General features: G+C 45.5%; 1 protein-coding gene across 1 annotated transcript in view; it reads right to left on the bottom strand.

Annotated features, from left to right (window-relative positions):
- Positions 1-20,859, bottom strand: part of nol4la (nucleolar protein 4-like a) — a 41,229-nt gene that overhangs the window by 8,922 nt on the left and 11,448 nt on the right. Inside the window, exons 2-5 of the mRNA XM_062541463.1 lie at positions 19,332-19,484; positions 16,224-16,335; positions 14,661-14,770; positions 4,330-4,516 (exon numbers count right to left, since the gene is read on the bottom strand). Coding sequence (XP_062397447.1) covers positions 4,330-4,516; positions 14,661-14,770; positions 16,224-16,335; positions 19,332-19,484 — 562 coding nt within the window. The remainder of the gene's footprint in view (positions 1-4,329; positions 4,517-14,660; positions 14,771-16,223; positions 16,336-19,331; positions 19,485-20,859) is intronic.

Raw genomic sequence — 20,859 nt, 5'->3', positions numbered from 1 at the left:
CAGGAAACAATGTATGTGGCTCTGCCTTTGCTGTAAATAAATATCTCCATTTTTCCAACCACATTTTTTTTACTGTAACATTTGCAGGTGTTGCTGCTTCTGTTTATCACAATACATTTCAGTTTCATCTTCCCCTCTCGTCCCTGATTGGTCTGACATTTTTCTTGTCTGAGGGAAACAGACAAGAAAAGTTATGAATTGTGGTGTTCCAGACTAGGGCTTTGTCTGAATCATAAGTACACACACTGGGCAGCGTGCATTTTCCGGAAGTTAAGTCAGAATAGACTGTCCGAAAGTCAAGCGCTCTCACTAGATGGGTACTTCGTTTTGGCGTGATTTCCAAGCGTGCATGATCGATGCATCTTTTTTGGCCTCAGATATCCCATAATCCATTGCGCAGCGCAGGTCAAGCTCCACACGTCATGCAAATCGTCAAGCAACACCCCCCCCTCCCCGAGTCAGGTGACGACAACTAGTTTGTGCTGTCCAAATGTAGGGACGTATACTAAGGAGCAAGCTAACTGAGACGCTACTGGAAAGAACGGTACTATCCAGTGTGCGCGCTTGACAATTGGACACGGCCTAGATCTCCCTGAGAGGAGATCTAGGTGGGCGGGGCCAGGCTATTGCTTGGTAGCACATGACAAACATCTGAGTGGAGTATGCTGTGTGGTATGGTGTAAAAGCAATCTGTGTGCAAAGGAAAAATAAACAACAGAAAGCCCCCCCCCCCCCCCCCCCCCACACACACACACACACACACACAAACAGCATCCTGCGTATTCCTGTTTTCAGCTGTTTGAGTATATGCAAGCAAATGACAGTGACCCTTGACCCCAAACACCCTGTCTCTCTTCATTACTGCACTGATCCACTGAGCGTGGGGTGCCGCTTAGGCTGTCAATCTGGGGCTGAGCTCAACTGAGCATGTGCAGCAATGCCCCTGTCGACTCCTTAACTTTCCCCTGGACTGGGGTAGGTTGCGAGTTGTGTGTGTGTGTGTGTGGGGGGGGGGGGGGCATATGTGTGGCCAAGAGGACCCCTTCCCAACCCCCCCCCCCCCACACACACACACACACACACACAAACAGCATCCTGCGTATTCCTGTTTTCAGCTGTTTGAGTATATGCAAGCAAATGACAGTGACCCTTGACCCCAAACACCCTGTCTCTCTTCATTACTGCACTGATCCACTGAGCGTGGGGTGCCGCTTAGGCTGTCAATCTGGGGCTGAGCTCAACTGAGCATGTGCAGCAATGCCCCTGTCGACTCCTTAACTTTCCCCTGGACTGGGGTAGGTTGCGAGTTGTGTGTGTGTGTGTGTGGGGGGGGGGGGGGCATATGTGTGGCCAAGAGGACCCCTTCCCAACCCCCCGACCCCCACCCACCCTCCATAACACACACATACACACAAATGCAGAACACACACACACACACACACACACACACACACACACACACACAATCTACCCTATCCCTACCCCCCTTCTATGGGAGATTAGGATGGATTAGCCCACTAAGAAGCGGCACAAGCTGCTCCCTGTGCTTTAAGGCTGCCTGCTAAGCAACCCCCCGCTTCCCCCCCCCCCCCCCCATCCTGCTCCTGCTGGACCACTTATTCTACTGCCTTTTGGATCCGCACTGAGCCCCTACCACTATCCCCTTCCCACCACCCCCAATCCCAACCTAGGAATAAATATGAAAACAATCAACTGTGCTCCACAAGAAATACTGGCTCCATATACAGTACATTACATACAGACATAAATGCAGTGGTCTGCAACAACATTTTACCCCCTGACAGCCATCATCATTTTCGCAATTACAAGGGAAACTAATTGTCTTAGATAAATCTCTTCCTAATCAGTAGATTTATTGGTTTGGAGAAATGCTTAACTCCAAGTGTACAACAAAAACTCCAAGTGTACCAATGGAACCTACAAGCAGTGAAAGTTTTATCACACTGCCCAGATGTGTTATGTAAGGGATAACGGCCGACGAGGTGACCGGTTCGATGGAAATAATGGCTAGGTGGAGGTCTAGAACTCCGGCGACGTGCGAAGCACGGAGACGGAGTTACCTCCGCCGTGCCATTATTTCCATCGAACCGGTCGACCTCGAAGGCCGTTATCCCGCTTATCTCCCGTTTGTATTCATAACCTGTATATTTAGAACATAGTTTTATTCCACCGTTGCGTCCGTTAACATCGCTAAAACTGTCTTGACTGTGGGACTACTTTCCGCCACATATCAACTTTCTACTTGCAGGACAAAACTGCCGTTACTAGTTCTAAAATTGATGGTTGCTATGGCCAAAGGCCAGTCGTTAGTTCTAAATGGCTGGTTGCTACGGCCAAAAGCCAGTCGTTAGTTCTATCTCTCCCGTTGTCAAGCGGGCATATCCCAGGATTCTGATTAACTTTAACTTTGAAAGATCGCTACTTTTATAGCCTACATGGCATCCAACTAGCTACAATCCACCTCTGTCATATGCTACAATGTTACTATGGTTCTGCACGTCTGTATTTCAGCTTGGATGCAACGTGACAGTTCATTTAAACTTCGCAACGAGTTTGGCGAATTAATATTCAAGTGTGATACGGGAACTACTTCACAGGTAGCAGGTTATACGAAGTTAATGGCCACCCCATCAGCCAATCAGAGAAGAGAATTCCATTGTTGAGGGAGATAAGCAGTATTAGAGGCCAAAACACCCACAGAAGCTATTACTGTAACTACCGAAGGAGACCACTACAGTCCAACCAGTAAATCTACAAATTCTGGACAACAGGAGCCTGGAAAACATTGCATTTGAAAGCATCAAATGGAAGATGCTTTTATGGAAGTTTGGAAACAATTTTTATGGTAATATGAGACCACAGTAGAGCTGTTTGGCCAATCCTCAAAATGCAGCAGGGTCTGTAAATCTAACAACGTCCATGCCTCAACAGACACCATGCTCCCAAATGTGAAATATGGTGGTAACATCAGGTGTGGGAATATTTTTCATTTTCAAGACCTGAATGAGTGGAGATAAATTCTACACAATATGTGAAACCAAGGCATGGGAGAGCGATTACCTAAAAAACAGAAAGATTTCCCAACAAAGGCTGGAGCGACACTAGAGCAACTGAAAACAATGAAATGAACGTTCCAGAATGCTTCAGAATGCACCCTGATCCTACTAAAAATCTGTAGCACTAAAGTCGAGGACCACCATCTCATAAGCCTATACTGTATGTGCTGTACAAGTTCTACCTAAAAGAATAGAGGGGAAAACAATGCAGTGTAGCACTCACCAACATAGTAAACCAACGTAATAAAAAATATGCACACTTTCAATGTAATAACTTCCCACCAACATAATAATTTCCCACAAACGTAATAAACCAATAATTATTATGTTTGCAGGAAGTTATTACACTGATGGGAAGGTTAAAAAGTTATTACACCAATGTAATAAATCACAGATCTTGTGAAACTATATCTAGGGCAACTGTCACCTCAATCTCATGACCATAAAGCTTTGAAACCCCCCGCCCCCCCTTACTTTCTACCTTTACTCACCTTTAGTAGGAGGCTAGGAGCCAAGCAAAGCTATACAGACAGGTCCCAGACTCTTTATGCAACTTTGCTTTGGCACCCACTGTGTTTCTGCCTTCTCTTACAGGGGACCCAGCAAAGCTGCAGTGTTTTTACCCTTCTCTCTTATATTAGGAAAATGATATGTGTATGTATATTTTGTTAACAAAAAAATATTGAGCACTTTTTAAGGGTGGTTGCATGAAAACGTGTAATAATTAGTATGTATTAGTGAGTAAGTTAGTGTGTTGATTTTGTGAGTGTTTGTGTGTGTGTGTGTGTGTGTGTGTGTGTGTGTGTGTATGTGTGTGTGTGTGTCTGTGTGTCTGTGTGTCTGTGTGTGTGTGTTTGAGGTTGTGCAACTGCATATGCTGATAAACTTGAGACCACATGGTGGGCTTGTGGGTGCACTGCTCATTCTGTCTCAGTCGGGCATACTGTATGTATTTCCTGTTTATGTTGCTGCATCTGTGTATGCATCTGTAAATACAAAGCCTTAGGATACACTGCTTTGGCTGGGCCCTAGCGTACTCAAAGCGGGTTGACGTAATTTAAAATGTATATGTGTGTGTGTGCACGCACGTGCGTGTGGGGGGGTGTGTGTACGCTTGTCTGTGCATGTGTGTGTGCATGTGTGTGTGTGTGTGTGTGTGTGTGCGTTTCTTTGTCGTTTTGCTGCTGCATGTCCCTCTGGACCCAAATGAAAGCACTTGAACTGTGTTAGACTGTGAGCGGCGTCTGCTTACCGTCCTCCTCTTTAATGGTGGGGTGGGGGCTTTGTCTGGGCGGGCTGGGCTGCGGTACGGACGCGGCGGCGGCGAGCACGAGAGCGGCGGCCGGGGTGGGAGTCGGGGCGGGGACGGGAGCGCGCTCAGCGGAGACCCACGCCGGCTCTGCCATGTCCATGTCCTCACTGCTCACCGAACTGTCATCCTGCAACACGACAGAACGGTATTAGAACGTTACGCAAGCCACACAAACGGTACACTAACGCCACATTGCTATGCTGAGGTCAAGAGGAGTCAGAGCCAAGGTTACAGTAAACAGACCAATCTAAAGGCTGCAGATCTGCTGCCAAGACTCAAGATATTAAATGGTATTGTCAAACATCTTGGGTTTTTTTTTTTCGCGATATATGTAGTTGTCTGGTTAGGTTAGATCAAACTTGATGATGAAACACCAAAAGTCATGCCAATACTTGAATGCTTCCCATTTCTCTCTACTCTCCACCTCAGCCATGACTTGTATGCTCAACTATCTCAAAACTGATTTCTATACACAATAGACTTTAATTCCTGTTGCTGATTTCAGCCTTGAACACAACCCACTCTCTCTGTGAAGTGTGAACCAACACCTCACAGCAAGGAAGGTAAAAGAGAAGTCAATGAAAGGAGAAGAGTAAAGCAAGGTAAGACAGAAAAAAGGTTAAATCTAAAACCTTCAGCAAAATGAAATCACTATGGTACCGTTCATGTCTGGTCATAGAACTCCAGAATGCAGTGTGTGTGTGTGTGTGTCTGTGTGTCTGTGTGTGTCTGTGTATGTGTGTTTGAGTGAATGGTGCTTGAAAATGAAAATTGACAAATTGATTCTACAGCCAAAAGAGGTGAGAAACTGTGAAGGACAATGGTCAGTACTAACCCAATCTGACCTTGAAAAAACAAACTAACATTCCACTTCAATAAAATGGACACCCTGTACCACAAATGTCACTCTCGTCTTCACTCCTCCAAACTGCAGGGGGTACACCATTTTCTCCCATTAAAACCATGTGATTCTAGTCAGTCCCAGTTCCCAGTACAGAAAAGAATATGCTGCAATCGCCCCTTGAGACGTCCATGTCTAAGGCTGGCCTACTGCTAGTGCAGGTGGTAAGTGAAAAGCCCAGGTGGTTAAATAAATGCCCCGTGGACCGGGCTAAATGGCCCGTCTCATTTGTCTTAAAGCTTGTCACTCTGTCACACTGCCTAGTGCTGGGGTGAGACGGATATGGTCGGCGGTCTTTTAAAATAATGATAAGCTATCCAGTGACATCCGTCACCGAAGCGCGGCTGAGAGTGAGGCACCGCGAGAGCACCCGTAACAGGCCCCCATCAATCTCACCGCCACAGAGGTGTGGGGGTGAGGGGCGTGTTCAAATTACCTGTGGCACCGAGCTTCAATCATCTCCCTCTCAGGGTCTTTTATACTTCCCTTAAAATGGGCCCTCGGTTCGGGCGCCGAGACAGGGGGGAAGGCTGCATTTCAGTGGCCATTATTATGTGCCGGAAGAGTCCGGAAATAGTCTATGACGGGAGATGATGGGTGTGTTAATTTACGAACAATATCACATGTGTGCACTTTTGTGAGCCTCTTTTTCTCTTTGTACCTATTTCTGCTTCTCCCGGTCTCTACCTTTTTATGTATACATTAATGTATGACATCAACCCCATTTGTTGTTATAGCTATGTCAAGTAAGAAGATTACAGTTGTATATGTTTTGGATTTAATTTTGAGTGGTGCATACTAGTTTATTAAGACTGGCAATTGTATTACCCATTTATACTATGCATTTCATAACACAGTGATGTCCCAGCCCAACAATAACCCAACAATAACCCTTCAAAATATGCTCTGTGAAATTAGTGGAGACTGACGACTGGCATGTTTACGTGAAATGCCTCATAAAAATGTATCAGACGTTTCCTCAGCTGACACTTGTTTATTTTAACTAGCGACAGTAAAGCACAATACATTGTGCTAATTCCTCTGAGAGATTGCAAAAAAAACACCGCCACTGAATTCCCAGACTAGGAATTCCTTCATGTACATGCACATGGACGTCCTCCTTCAGCAAACAACAGCAGAACACAACACCCTTTCCACAAAACACAGCTGTCATTCCCGTCAGCATCTGGCCGCGAGCGCCGCCACCTTCAGTATTTACAGACTGTGCCTTCCTGAGGAAGCACCCGAGCCCGCTCGCGACATTCCAAAGGCCCGGGAATGGGAAGAGGGATGGAGGGAGAGGGAGACGCGGAGAGAGGGAAAAACACTCCCTGTTAAATAATAAGTGACTTGGAGCGCTGCTATTTTTACCAGGCTGGAGTAGGGGCCCCAAAGATGCTCAGCTGAGCGGAACATCAACACGAGTGCGAGGGGGGGGGGGGTACGGGGGCTGGGGGCAATCGGGGGGGGGGGGGGGGGGAGTAGAAATGGGCTGATGGGTTGTAAGCGAAGGGCGACGCTCGTTTGAAAACACACACACACCAACGCACACACACACATATAGTGTCATGCTTTGGGGTGTGGGGGGTGTGGGGGGTTGCTTATAGTGTATATGTGTGCATATACGCGTAAATACCCTCATATAGACAGTGACGTATATGCTGGATGGCGTCTGGGCATTTCCCCACAGTGCAGGATTACAAGAGGACCCTGCTTGTGTAATACTGTGGACCTTGGCTTACAGTATATAGGCTAACGCATTCATGTTTGTACAATAATGTATGGACCCACAAATCTTTCTGTAACCTCAATACACATACACACACACACACACACACACACACACACACACACACACACACACACACACACACACACACCTACACACACACACACACACACACACACACACACTCACACACACACACAAACACCTTTAATCTTTCATTTCATGTCCAGGGCAATCTAAGGACAAATCTGCTTGCACATGTCTCTCCATACACACACACACACACACACACACACTGAAATACAGACTGTGCGGGTCGTGTGTAAACTCAGGGGTGTATATTTTGATGCATTCAGGCTACACACACACACACACACACACACACACACACACACACACACATAAAGAAATACAGACTGTGTGGGTCGTGTGTAAACTCAGGGGTGTATATTTTTTATGTATTCAGGCTACACACACACACACACACACACACACGCACACACACATAAAGAAATACAGACTGTGTGGGTCGTGTGTAAACTCAGGGGTGTATATTTTTATGTATTCAGGCTACACACACACACACACACACACACACACACACACACACACACACACACACACACATAAATGAATACACACTGTGCGGGTCGTGTGTAAACTCAGGGGTGAACGCTTTAATGTACTGCAGACTCTGCTATGGTGGGGCTAGATTGACACGTCCTGACACATTGTGCACCCTTAGTGAGTGGGTGCGGCGTCACCCCTGGCCCTCTCTATTCACCCGCTCCTCTCCCATTCATCTGTCTCTCTGTCACTCTCTCCCCTCACTCCCCCTGACACCGCCGCGGCCTGATGAGGGCCGTGTTTCACAGGTAGTGGGAGTGATTATAAACCTGCCATCTGGACACAGTGCCACCATCAGAATGCAATCAGACTTAACACCCCCCTTAACACCCCCCCCCCCCCACACCGCCCCTAACCGAACCCCCATCCAAACCCTCTCACCATCGTTCATTCATTAGCACGACAAACAAAGACAGAGGACGGCCGCGTTAACGTAGCGCATCAAACAGCGTCCAGGTTCTGAGGTTCTCCTGACGTAGCGGATTTTCCTCTGTCCTCTTTGTGTGCTGCTGCTACCCTGTCAAATATACCTTTTTACATAGTGGCTCTTAATCAAAGACCAGTAGTACGCCTGGTCCCTCATCAAGCCTGCCCTGTTCCCATCCTGTCTCTGCTGTGTGACAACCCCCCCCCACCCCCCCCCCCCCCACACACACACACACACACACACACACACCCTCTCTGTGCATCTCCCCATCTTCCACCCCTGCCCCCACCCCCAGTGAAATTTCAGAGGCTTGGAGTATTGAAGCCCCTCTTTAATGCTGCTACCCCACCCCCATCAAAGGCAGATACACATACATTCACACACACACACACACACACACCATGCTACACACATACACAAGCACATACATAAAGTCACACTAACATGAACACAAACACACACACACACACACCACTGGCACAAAAACACTCACAAAATCCATAGGCAATCCCAGCCATACCGCCCCCCACACCCCTACTTCAATGCCCAGCCCTCCACTCAAAATCAACCCCCACAAATGCTGGCGGCTGACGTGACTCACACCCCTTCATATTTCACTAGGGTGAGGATAGCCGCTCTCTCACTGGGTTACCATGGGGACTGGATGGGATGGTGGGTAAGGGTTCAAAGACCCTCCCCACACCCACACCTAAACTAAACATGAAGGAAGAAAAAAAAAATAACAGGCCTTCTATACGGGGTGTGGATGTATACTCAGAGAACGCAAACGCTGCGGCATAATGTATTACTATTCTGCGCAGTGAGCTCTTGATGTAAATATCTGTGAGAAGAGAAGGAATGCACATGTAAGGGAATATAAAAGTGAAAAGGGGAGAAATGTAGATGTGAATGCATGTAAGGCCTTGAGCAAACAAAGCAGGCGTATAAGACTTGCCTGACGCAGCAATGTGACTGGACTTACAATACACCATCTTGGCACAATGAGGATTATAGGTGCAGTTTAACTAAGGCTTTCCGTTTAAACACATATTCTAAATACACAAATATGAGTTATTAGCATTTAGTCATTTTCATCGAGTCAAGAGTTTAAATTTCACTGCGTGCCTCTTTGGGTTTGTTTAATATTTCCTGTGTGCTGAGTAACGAAATCCGTTAAGCTTCCATGAAGTTTCATTTCAATGTTTTACTTTATTTCAATTCAGCTTCATTCATTTACATGATCATTAAAAATTCCCATAGTCTACTACGACACTTCACAGAGCCTAAGGCCCACTTACAGTGAGGAATTCCACCACGGCCTAAGTGGGTTACCTGCTCGTTTGTTGAAGATAAAAAAAACGCCTGCTGTGACTAAATTCAAATGTATATTTCATGATGCTGCAGTTCTACTCCACGACTGCAGCTGATTAACAACAGTGCTGGCTGTACAGAGTCAGTGGTTCTGCTAACATTAAAGGACTCTTGCAGCTCCGCTATCCAGCTGACTGAGCAATCGGTGGAAGTGGTTGTTGACAATGGTACTAGAAGCAAAGTAATACTATGCCCAACATGCCAATCAACCAACGAGGACACACATGTATGCATATAGTGATTCACATACACATGCACACAGACTGACAAGACAACAGACACAGACAACAAGGTCACACAGCAAACATACAGCACTCTCATACACATGCTATGCTAACAGCTTACAGACAAACACACACACACACATGCACGCACACAAACACACATACACACTAGCTTACATATACAGTATGTTATTATAGGAACACAGACACAGACACAGACACAGACACACACACACACACACACACACACACACACACACACACACACACACACACTCATACACACACAAGCATACACACACATACAGATCCATGTAAACACAGATTGAGAGGTATGTGTACGGCGCAGCCTCCTGTGAGACAGCCTTCCCTCTGAGGTTTGTTTAGAGGGCTGATGTGCTTAGAGCTGGCTCTATTAGGCACCAAGTGGGGCATGGCATAATGGTGAGCATGAACAAGGGATGGGGTAGAGGAGAGAGAGAGAGAGAGAGAGAGAGAATGAAAGGTAGAGGAGGAAACGGAGGGGGAATAGCAAGAAGAGCAGCGATAGACCAAAGTCAAGAGTCAAGAGAGTCAAGAATAAAGTAACTTACATGTGGACTTTAGAGTCAAAGAGGTGAAGAGCATCAGTGTTCAAAGACAGTAGAGAGAGAGAGAGAGTGAGAGAGAGAGAGAGAGGTGGAGAGGGAGCATGAGCTAGGAGGAAGTGGGACTTTTGGAGGAGCTGTTTTGAGGGCTTAAGAAGAGGCGTGACATAAGAACAGGGGGCCTAATGTGAGCTAAAGACACACTGATGGGAGGCTGAAGGCCGGATAAGAGCAGGAGAGAGAGGGAGGGAAAGAGGGAGGGAGAGAGAGAGAGAGAGAGAGAGAGAGAGAGAGAGATGGAGAGATGTATGGGACAAGTAGAGGGGGAAAGGGGGATCGGCTGGTAAACGGTCTGATGAGTTGAGAGGATTTAGCACAGAAGCTGCTCCTCCAGCTGCTCAATCCTGACCAAAGGAGAGTGAGATGGGGGCGGAGGGGTGGGGTGGGGTGAGAGGCAGCTAGAGAGAGAGGGAGGGAGAGAGAGAGAGGTAGGGGGAAGAGATAGAGATGAGAGATGATGAGTGGCAGAGGGTGTGTGTGTGTGTGTGGGGGGGGGGGGTTCAGAGGAGGAGGAGGAGGAGGATGGGAGAGAAAAAGAGAGGGAAGTGAAATGAGGAGGGATGAGAAAAAGAGAGTTGTGAGGAAACAAAAGATAATAAGGGAGAGTGTGTGTGAGAGAGAGAGAGAGAGAGAGAGAGAAAGGGAGCGAGAGCGTACCAGAAACAGAAGATGCAACAGTGATGTCACTGCATTTCCATATACATTAAACCACCGCGCAAAAGCTTTTATGTAAAGTGACTTACACAAGTGAGCCACAACACCAGCAATAGCAGAGAGGGGCGTGACAGAACAAAAGTGCGACAGACGCACTTCACCGAGAGAATAAGGAGAGAAAGTGATGGGGAGACAGACAGCAGGAGAGAGAGAGAGAGAGAGAGAGAGAGAGAGAGAGAGAGAGAGAGAGAGAGAGAGAGAGAGGTCCTGATAATGCACTGTGATGGGCACTGACTGTGGTGCGGCGGCCCAGTGCTTTTTAACACTGTGTTTTTAAGAGCGTTAACCTCTGCGTACGCCTCCAGCCTGGTTCAGCGGAGCGGAACGGCGTGACCCTAATACACAACCTCTGACTCCTATACCAGCATGGCAGGCAGCAACACTGACTGCCCCAGTGAGACTCAGCGCAGCTGAATCCAGTTCCAGCCCTCCACTATGGCATGCTTCCGACTTCAGAACACAAACAGCTCCAAAAGCATCTCACTCAAACCTCTCTCTCTCTCTCTCACACACACACACACACACACACACACACACACACACACACACACACACACACACACACACACACACACACACACACACACACACACACAGCCTCATACAGCTTGCTCGCCTACTGGCAAAGAGGAGACAGACCTTTCACAATACAAACATGGATTTGCTACAAACTAGTTCCCTCCCTCCCTCCCTCCCTCCCTGTGACACTTGTGATGCTCAGAACAGAAGCCAAGCAGCCCTTGGAGCATGCAGCTGCACTGCAGTCAGCCCTGAATAATTTGAAAGCTCTTTTTGCAGGTAGTACTTGACACGTGAATTAAGGGAATTTCAACTAAAACCCAGTTCCCCAATCCGACTGTTCAGCTGAGAATTAAGAATTGGTTTGCAAACAATAACACCCTAATAAGCACAACACAATAAATGCAGGTGTAAACACAGACCACACGAATATGTTAAATACACCTAAAATAATTGTATGGCTTAGGCTAACTTAATACACCCAAGATCACACAAACACACGTAAAGCTTATAATATATTGCATTAATATATCTTATTCTAGGGCATAATAAATAAACATAGCACATGAGGAAAAACATAGTTGCGTTAGCCTAAAGGGTAAACTAATAGGCAACGAACTAATCCTTGCCGGCCGGCATGATTAAAGTTTCCGCAAACACTGGAGAGCAGTTCTATCCAAGTGCTTTTGCAGAAGAGAATGCGCAGCTTTTAGGGGGTTAAAACATAGATAAAGCGAATTCATTCTTTAAAGGTACTATATTATTCAGGGGAGAGGGGGGGGGGGGGGGGGGCATGTTTTGATCGCACCGTGAATGCAGGCATGTGCATTTAGGCAAAAGGTCAAGACATCACACATTTGTAAAATGTTGCTGCGGCTACAACCATTCAATATGCGTGTGTCAAATAACAAATGCTGTTTCATAGGCGATATCTCCCAACTAACGAAACAACCCAAATCCTGAATGGAAATTGCTATACATTTGGAAATGTATGAAAACACAGCCAATATTTTTTTTTAGCTCATACACTATCACTATAGGAGCAGCATAGAGCTTACCTTAAGAACAACGGATTTGTCCCGGAAATATTTCCAGCGCACCGTCTATCACGGTGAAAGCCTGCTGTTCCTGTTTTCTAGCCTCTATAACCGCCCGGTAATTTTAGACAATATCCTGTCAATGTGAGAGACATTGGACCCTGGGCGTCTCTCACGGACTTTCAGTTCCGAAGAAGGAGGAGGGGCTTACTCGAGTGACGTCAGTTCTATTGCCATTGCCCTCTGTCGATTGAATGGATGCCTATGCACTTGATTGACAACTTTGACCCCCCCCCCCTCCTCCTCCTCCTCCTCCTCCTCCTCCTCCTCCTCCTCCAAACTCCCCTTATCCCCTCCCTCTTTGTTTAAAAGAGGATTTAGCTCCTCTACACAGCATCCTACATGTCTCAACTTTGAACAGTCTATTATGCTGTCTTCTGTACTTTGAATAGTTTGAACATTCGCTTGTTAAACCATATTTCCCCATTTTTAACAGCCTGTGTGTGACACTAGCACTAATGAATGTTGTTTTGCTAATGTACATTTTTGGGTACAGACAAATGGACTCATAGACAAATGCTGCTCTCTAGTGAAACAACCAGGAACAGTCCCCCTGCCAGCATTACTCCATCATATTTTTGTCATCATTCAGACCAAACAGTCTGTTGAAATTCTTTCTGATATTGGCCTTCGCACATCACGCTCTGACGCAAATGCTTTCATACTGTGCTGTGTAGGCCTAACTGTATGATGACGGAGAGAGAGAACTCAAAGACGCATGCCCCACTCCGCAATGGTAAACAATAGGCTGCATATTCCTTCAGAAGCACAAAGACTGTACATCAAGCATCCCATCCCCCTATACACTTCACTGGCCATTCCTTCACTTAACAAGACTGATCTACAGACACCTTCAGTACATATTAGTTGCTATTTCAGGTAGTAACTGTTGCTGGGGCAACCCATTTACCTGGCTCCCAACACTGTATCTTACAGACCATATAGAATAGATACCTTATGGAATGTTCAGATTCTATGTGTGTGCGTGTGTGGGTAAGACGAAAACTGGGAAATAACAAAATGCTTATTTTTATGAAGTTCTACTGCGATCTCTAAAAAAACTAGCATGTTGTGGTAATTATGGTTAAAATATGGAGGCATTTTTACTGTGGTGAAATGCATATAGCCCACAAGAGAGCTGTAGAAATCCATATGCTTTGACTGTCAGTACCCTGAAAGAGTAGAGGATCGGTTCTCACATTAAAGTTTAATCATGTCATCAAGTTAAGTCATGTCAACAAAATCATGTCAATGTTATCTAAACAGCATTAATACTAAGCCTACACTCCCTGATGAAACAACCACTGGCAACACTAAACAGTGTTTACAGAATCTAACACACTATCTTCAGTGTACAAAACGCAGTTTGCAGTTTCAAGACCAACAGTAATGCAATTTTGAGTGAACAAAGGCAGTATAATGCCTGTCAATGCATTTTTCTGCACGTTTAGATACAGTCAACGTCCTCATAATGTCTCTGGTATGGTTTTAGTGTATTCATTATATTTTTTACATTAACAACCTGACAAAACACAACAAAGTCTGTGTAACCTCAACGAAAGCGCATAAGTAAAATGTGCATGATTACCGTAAAAGTGTATATTTTCAGTATATTATTCAACTGTTCTGTCAAGATTTTTTTTTTACAAGAATGAAGCAATATCTATTTCTTGGTTATCCTTGCTTGAATGCTGAGAGCCCTTTTCACTATCATCATCATCATCATCATCGCCATCATCATCATCATCATCATCAAACCATACTGAATTACTTCCACAGAATAAGACCTGTGTAAAACCTGCAGCAGGGAAAACTCTGCCAAACCACCACCATAAAATATTCATGGGCAGCACGGCCATTCTTCACTACAGAGCACTGTGAGTTTTTTTCTTTTCTTTTTTCTTCAGTGCCTCTGATCCACATCACCATGTACAGTGTTCTCCAAACCCTCAAGCTTTAGGCAATGTTGTCATGCTTGCCCAGTGAGTGAGAGGAGAAGCAGTCTGCATGCTTACCTGTTCGTTGGCATTCATGCACTGCAGTTTCATCTGCTTCAGGTAGGTGGCAGTAAGAGGCATGTTATAGTCAATGAGGTCTGGGACCAGAGAAGTGGGGCGGTCATTTTCTGTAAAGGGGGAAAATGCAACAAAAAAAACATATATATAATAGTACTAACATCAAGTCATATTTTACCTGATGGTGTAACTCAACTGGTGCAAAATAACAGATCAGCCTCTAAATGGGATTTACTGTATATTCAAAATGATACTTCAGTCTTGGCAACAAAATTCTTCAACAAGCACGTACAGGGAATTTTTCATTTTAAAGAATAAAATCCTCACACATTATTTATTCATCAAAGACAGAGCAACAGAGCAGCTTTATCTAAGACGGGATTGAATGCCTTTGGAATAAATCAATACCATTCCAGCATGCTAGTTTCAGAAACCCACTTTAATCCTCAATCCCAATTCCCCATTGTTCCCAATTAACATTGCTTTCAATTATTCTCTGTATCCTCCAGATTATACTAAGGACCATTGTTAGAGACACTAACAAAACTTAGAAACAGACTAATTACATAACAAAAAATGACAAGCAGAAATTGATGAATGCAATTTTCATGGATTTATATATAATGATTGTATTTTTCAGATGCTATGGGAGGCTATAAAGTCGACCATAATTTTACAAGGCCATCACTCCTGGCAGTACAGTGATTCGGCATGCTCGTGACAGCTGCCTCAGAGAGCGCTGGTCTTGACACCCCTCTGCTGGCATGGTTGAGAACTCTGTGAGCTGACTGACAGGAAGGCTCTACTGGTCCATCTACGGTAGTCATTCGTCCAGAATAAGTAACGTCATAAAAATGACTTTCATCAGTTTTGTTTCAAATCTAAGAAAAAATCCTAATACATATTTTGTGACTACATGTAGCCTATTTCAAATGTTTTTATTATGTTCTGACTGTACGAGCCAAGGACACTAGACATGTATACAAATCCTGTGACAAATAATGAATAGGTCTGTATAATATGGACACGTCACAAGTGTAATCTTTTGGCAAAGAGGGTTAGAGGGCTTTGCGAAGCAACAAGCTTGTGCACCATTTAGTATTCAGTACCCTGGATGTTTCATGGCCTCTCAGTCACACTCCCGGACACAAAGCTCTACTTTCACTTCCTCTGATCTACCGAGCTGAACGGAAGCTCTGAAATACTACTACGCCACAGTCGTAGCCTACCACAAGCCCAGGCAGTTCTTGATAAGTAAGAATAAAGAAATATCTGGAATATCTCTTCCACCAAAACTCTTAGCTGCTTAAGTGGTACACATGATATTAGCTAATGGAATATTGTGCATAGATGTTTAGATGCAGACATGAGGGGAAAATGAATCACAATATTAATAATGTCACCAACGCCACTATTGTACCTGATGATCATCTAAAATATGATTTCATATTTTATGTATGTGTCAATACATGTGTTGTGAATGTCCCAGGGTGTACAGCAGTGAGTGTGTTGTTGTTGTACATATGCATATGAATGTAGTGTCAGTCCATGTGGGGCTCTGACCTTTGAACTCGGCGGTGCTTGGGTTGATGTGCATCCTCTTCTGGCATTCTCCACAGCTCATCAGGAAACGGGTCACAGCCTCTCTGGGTAAGAAGGCGTATGTCTCCGCAATCTGCATCCAGGGCAGAGATGTGACGGTAACACAATGAGACCAGCACACAAACACAAAGGAAAGGGAGCAGGAGGAGACGGGAAGAGATGGGAAGAGGGTGACGTGGAGACTGGACATTCCCCCCCTCTACATATCTAACGGACCGATTGTTTGGTTCCATTTCAAGTGGTCCGGATTCTTTCCGTAAGAAAGAATCACTTAGATTAGAAAAGAAGTCATGTTGTTTATGTTGGAATTTGTTCTCACTTTAAAGGAAGAGAGACACAAAAGAATGGCAAGGAAGTGTCAAGAGTGTAAGGTCCTTTGGTCCTTCTCCCTGACCTCATACACCATCAATTTGAAATAAAAATCTACGAAATGGTCTGAGCGTAACCAACCTCTCCCTCCTCTCTCTCTCTGTCCCTAACCTTTCTGTCCCTCTCCCTCTCTGCTTCCATCTCTCTTTTTCCTGCTGGCATGTCTGTGCCGTACGTGACCTTCACACACAGGCGCGCGCGCACACACACACACACACACACACACACACACACACACACACACAGAGAGGAGAAGTCGGACGGCCAAGGGGAGTATCACGGATGCGTTCTTCTCCTTCCGAGACCTCAGGCAGCGGGATAGGAAAGGCCACCCAAAAAACGTGCTGCACCTCCGAGAGGGACACTCGGCAACCACCCCCCACTCTCCACCTCCCATCCCACCCCCGCCCCCAGCACTGTCTAGTCGGGGCAGGGAGATGAGACGTGACAGCAGCTCTCTGCAGGGCAAGAGGCAGCACAGGGCTTAACTCCAGAGACCAAGAGAGTCCCACAGGCACTGGAAGACACCACACACACACACACACACACATCCATGCCACTGTCCTGTGGACACAAACCTCCCCTTCAACTGTCCACTGACATGCTCTCTTGTCACTGGACTGCCTGTCAGTTGTTTACTTTGACAAACATGAGATGGTCTCCTCTGCAGCCTGTATCCTCTACAGCCCTCTTCCATATCTTTTCAAACTCTGCTATCAAGCTGGCAAGGAAAATACACAATATCATACAAGTTAGTCTTTGTTCTCAAATTCCTTGCAGGGCAATAGTAAATACTGCAGGTCTCAGGAGGAAGCATGCAGTTCCAAACAGCTGCCAGTAGAGGGTGGTATCAAAGAGCAGCAAGCCAGGAAAGCTTGGAGCAAGATGTGGGTGCACAGGAACTGTACATGATTTGTCCTCCCAAACAGCTCTGTCTCTCTGCAGGCAAGCTGCTAAACGGGTCTGGTTCCGACCGGGTCTTTAATTACCTTGCTCGAGCAGCATGTGGTTTGATTGACATATCTCTGAGATGCAGAATGGCTTGGGATAGCACGAAGAAAAACTGCATACATCTGGGCATAAACAAATGGGTAAAGCACAGCTAATGTGTACTTTTCTGACTCTACCACATTCTTGTTTTGTCCAGTCTCCAGGTAAGGATGCTGAAAAATCCAATGACACCCAGTCACAGTTAATTACAACCTATCTTGGCCGGATGAAGCCAGATCAAATCAATCCAATCACAAGCAATCACCACTTGTCACACTTTATTACCGCAAGTCACAACCAATCAAAGAGCAGAAAGTTTCGGGTTTTCTTGGTCGCCTGATGGACACTAGTCTAACAGGTCTGCCGAGGTTTCCCCTGAATGCCAAATGTCAGGAAAACAAACCTATCTGGCCTGTAATTGCTCTAATTAGGCGATTAGCACAGTGTTTGGCTGGAGTTAGAACCTGACACCTGCTCTCCCACAGTGACTAACCACTGCTCTGGGGACAAAGAGCCCAGAGGCATCGTCCCGGGTTGTCTCTTTCCCCCACCCCCAGTCGCTCACCTTTCTCATTGGCCAAACGTGTAACCTGACGGACACAGGTACTCCAACACCTGCTCGGTGTGAGGCAGAGGTAGCAGCGCAAACATCAGACAAACGCCTAACTGGTCAAGAAGACAAAGAATGGAGTTTGAGCTGTTGATTGAGCGCGCTGCCAGTGTGGCCCTTTTCAAAGTAGCACTCCTGGCAGCGCCGCACGCAGGGAGGGACGAGCCATTCATTTACTTTACCTGGAGCTCATTCTGTCAACAGCGCTGTAGTAGCTTGTGACAAGTCACGCTCAGTGGAACATGATTTAGAGGGGGGCAAAAAAGCAGATCATAAAATCAGGTGAGAGAAAGGGAAAAAAACAAAAACATCTGACAGTGCCTTTTTTTTTATCTAGCCCATTCATGCCAACGCTCAAATATGAGACAATACGATAGGGCTAGAGAGCCAAATGTGTTTTTAACACATAAACAATTATATGTGTTTAAAAATAAAATTCAATTTTTATTCATAAGAGTTCCACAGGCTTAACTTTCTCAAACTCCACAGACATGTTTAGAAGAGTGTACCTTTTTTTTGAAGTAAGACAGTCATACTCAGTAAACTCAAATCATCTACAGAATGCACTACATACCAACCACTTAAAATAGATAAGACCACCCATTGCAATATAGATAGCTTCTTCCGCTTCTAGTGCTATAAGTTGAGCCAAATACTGGTTTCCTGCACCACTAATGCAGTAGTCACAAAATGTACAGTCTATGGCTTGCTGACCTTAATGCAGTCTTTCATCTAAAAGGACTAGGCTATTTGAGAGGATAAACTATGCATTTTCTTAAAAAGGATGTATTTTAAAATTAACTTAAATATGTCGTATTCATATAATTTCAATGTATACCTTTGAATGTTGGTAAGTATCATATAGCAGAAATGAAAATAACATAAGACTAATTAATCAACAAGTTGTTAGGAAGCTAGTACATGAATATAGGCCTAGTAGTATTAGCACTGTGTTGCCAAAAAGACAATCTACTTGTATTTAGTTAATTAAGTTAAGACATTAAGTTGCATTTATCCTCTCTAGACCTTTATAGATTTAAGAGCACTTTTTTGCCATTTAAATAAAAGGCAATGGTGTGTAAGAGAAGGGGATTCCTCACCGCCTTGTAGGTCTTCTTCTGGCCTGCATGCTTGGGGGCTCGTCCGGGATCGGCCCCCATCTCCACATGCATGGCATAGATGATGTCGAAGAAGTCCTCCACCACCGCCACTCTCTTCAGGGAGCTGTCCTGGGTCGCACTGCCATCTGAACACTGTAAAAGGAGGAAGGGCAGACGGTCACAGGAAGTTAATGAGCCAGTGATCCCTCCAAGAACACAATTAGCCACAAACACAAAAACGCACACAAACGGTCACATAGCACAAACTACTGGGCTTTGCACAAGAATGCTGAGAGTCGAGAAGTGCAGCGACCAAGTGTGTCAGTATAAGGAGAGCTTAGGGGACAAAACTTAACAAATGGATTGCCTTTCTACCAGATACTTTTAGGGTTGAGAATGTCTAGTATAAGCCTTTCAGAGCTGCGGCAGAATTAATTTTTTCCCCCCCTCGACAAGAACTAAGCACACACTCAGCTGAGCCGCAGTGAGAGTCTTGGCACCTTTTTTCCCCCCCACACAGCAAGCTGTCTGCCTGATGTCACAGCCCTGTACTGTAGCTTTCAGAAAGCTTTGCTTCGTTAGAGCATCTCACTTTCCCTGGCTGCGCTGCTTGACTGGTCCTCGGCTACGCCAGCCAGTGTGGCTCACTGGGATGCTCAAGGAGGAAACCTTCCATCCTGAGCCCCGTGGTTTTTGGCTCCAGTTCACCCTGAGAGGCTTTTCTCCACTCAAAATGAGATTTCACGTGCATCTCAAGAGGGCTGGGCAACCGCACCGAGGGGCCGTTCAAAAACGTGCAAGGGGGATTTGAGGAGGCCAAAATTATATGACGGCCCCCCTGCTGTGTTTAGAAATAACACCTTGGTGGGCAACTGTAAGAGTGCACAGCTCCACCTCCTGCTAACATCACACCCCCCAAACCTGCTTTCCATGCGGCTGACCCCGTCTCCATGGAAACTAACACCAGGTGTGCAGGGCAGCGGGTCATGTGACACCTGGAAGAACTCAAATCGCTAAGACAACAGCCTTGCTCCGTCTGTCCCACGTGGGCATTTTCTGTTACCCACTCCGTGCTAGCTGGGCCTTTGTTTCTTTCTTTTCTTGATCTTTTTCTCTCTTTTTTTTATTTTCTTCATCTCTTTCACAACAGTCCGTGTTTCCTGTACCCTCTGTAACATCCTACATGTGTCGTTTTTATTTTTTTTTTAGTTTCATTTCTTTAGTTCCTGTTTTCTCTCTGGTCTCTTTGTTCTCTTGCTTCTTCTATTGTAATGCGTTCAAACCCTCCACCTCTAGGCACATAATGAGGTATGATATGTAACTTGATGAACACCTTCAGCGCATAATGTGACAAAAGGAGAACCAACCATTGCTTTCAAATATACACAGTAGCAGCAGAATTAATGCATGCTATTGTCAGGTTGAAGAACAGAGACATAAGGCTTCAAAGCAAACCCTTAAAGGGATATTCCGCCATTTTTGGAAATACGCTCATTTTCCACCTCCCCTCGAGCAAAACAATCGATAT

The sequence above is a fragment of the Sardina pilchardus genome, chromosome 7, assembly GCF_963854185.1.
Source record: "Sardina pilchardus chromosome 7, fSarPil1.1, whole genome shotgun sequence".
Classification (NCBI taxonomy): Eukaryota; Metazoa; Chordata; class Actinopteri; order Clupeiformes; family Clupeidae; genus Sardina; species Sardina pilchardus.
Note: the sequence above shows the minus strand (reverse complement) of the source record. Positions and strands in the feature narration are given on the sequence as shown.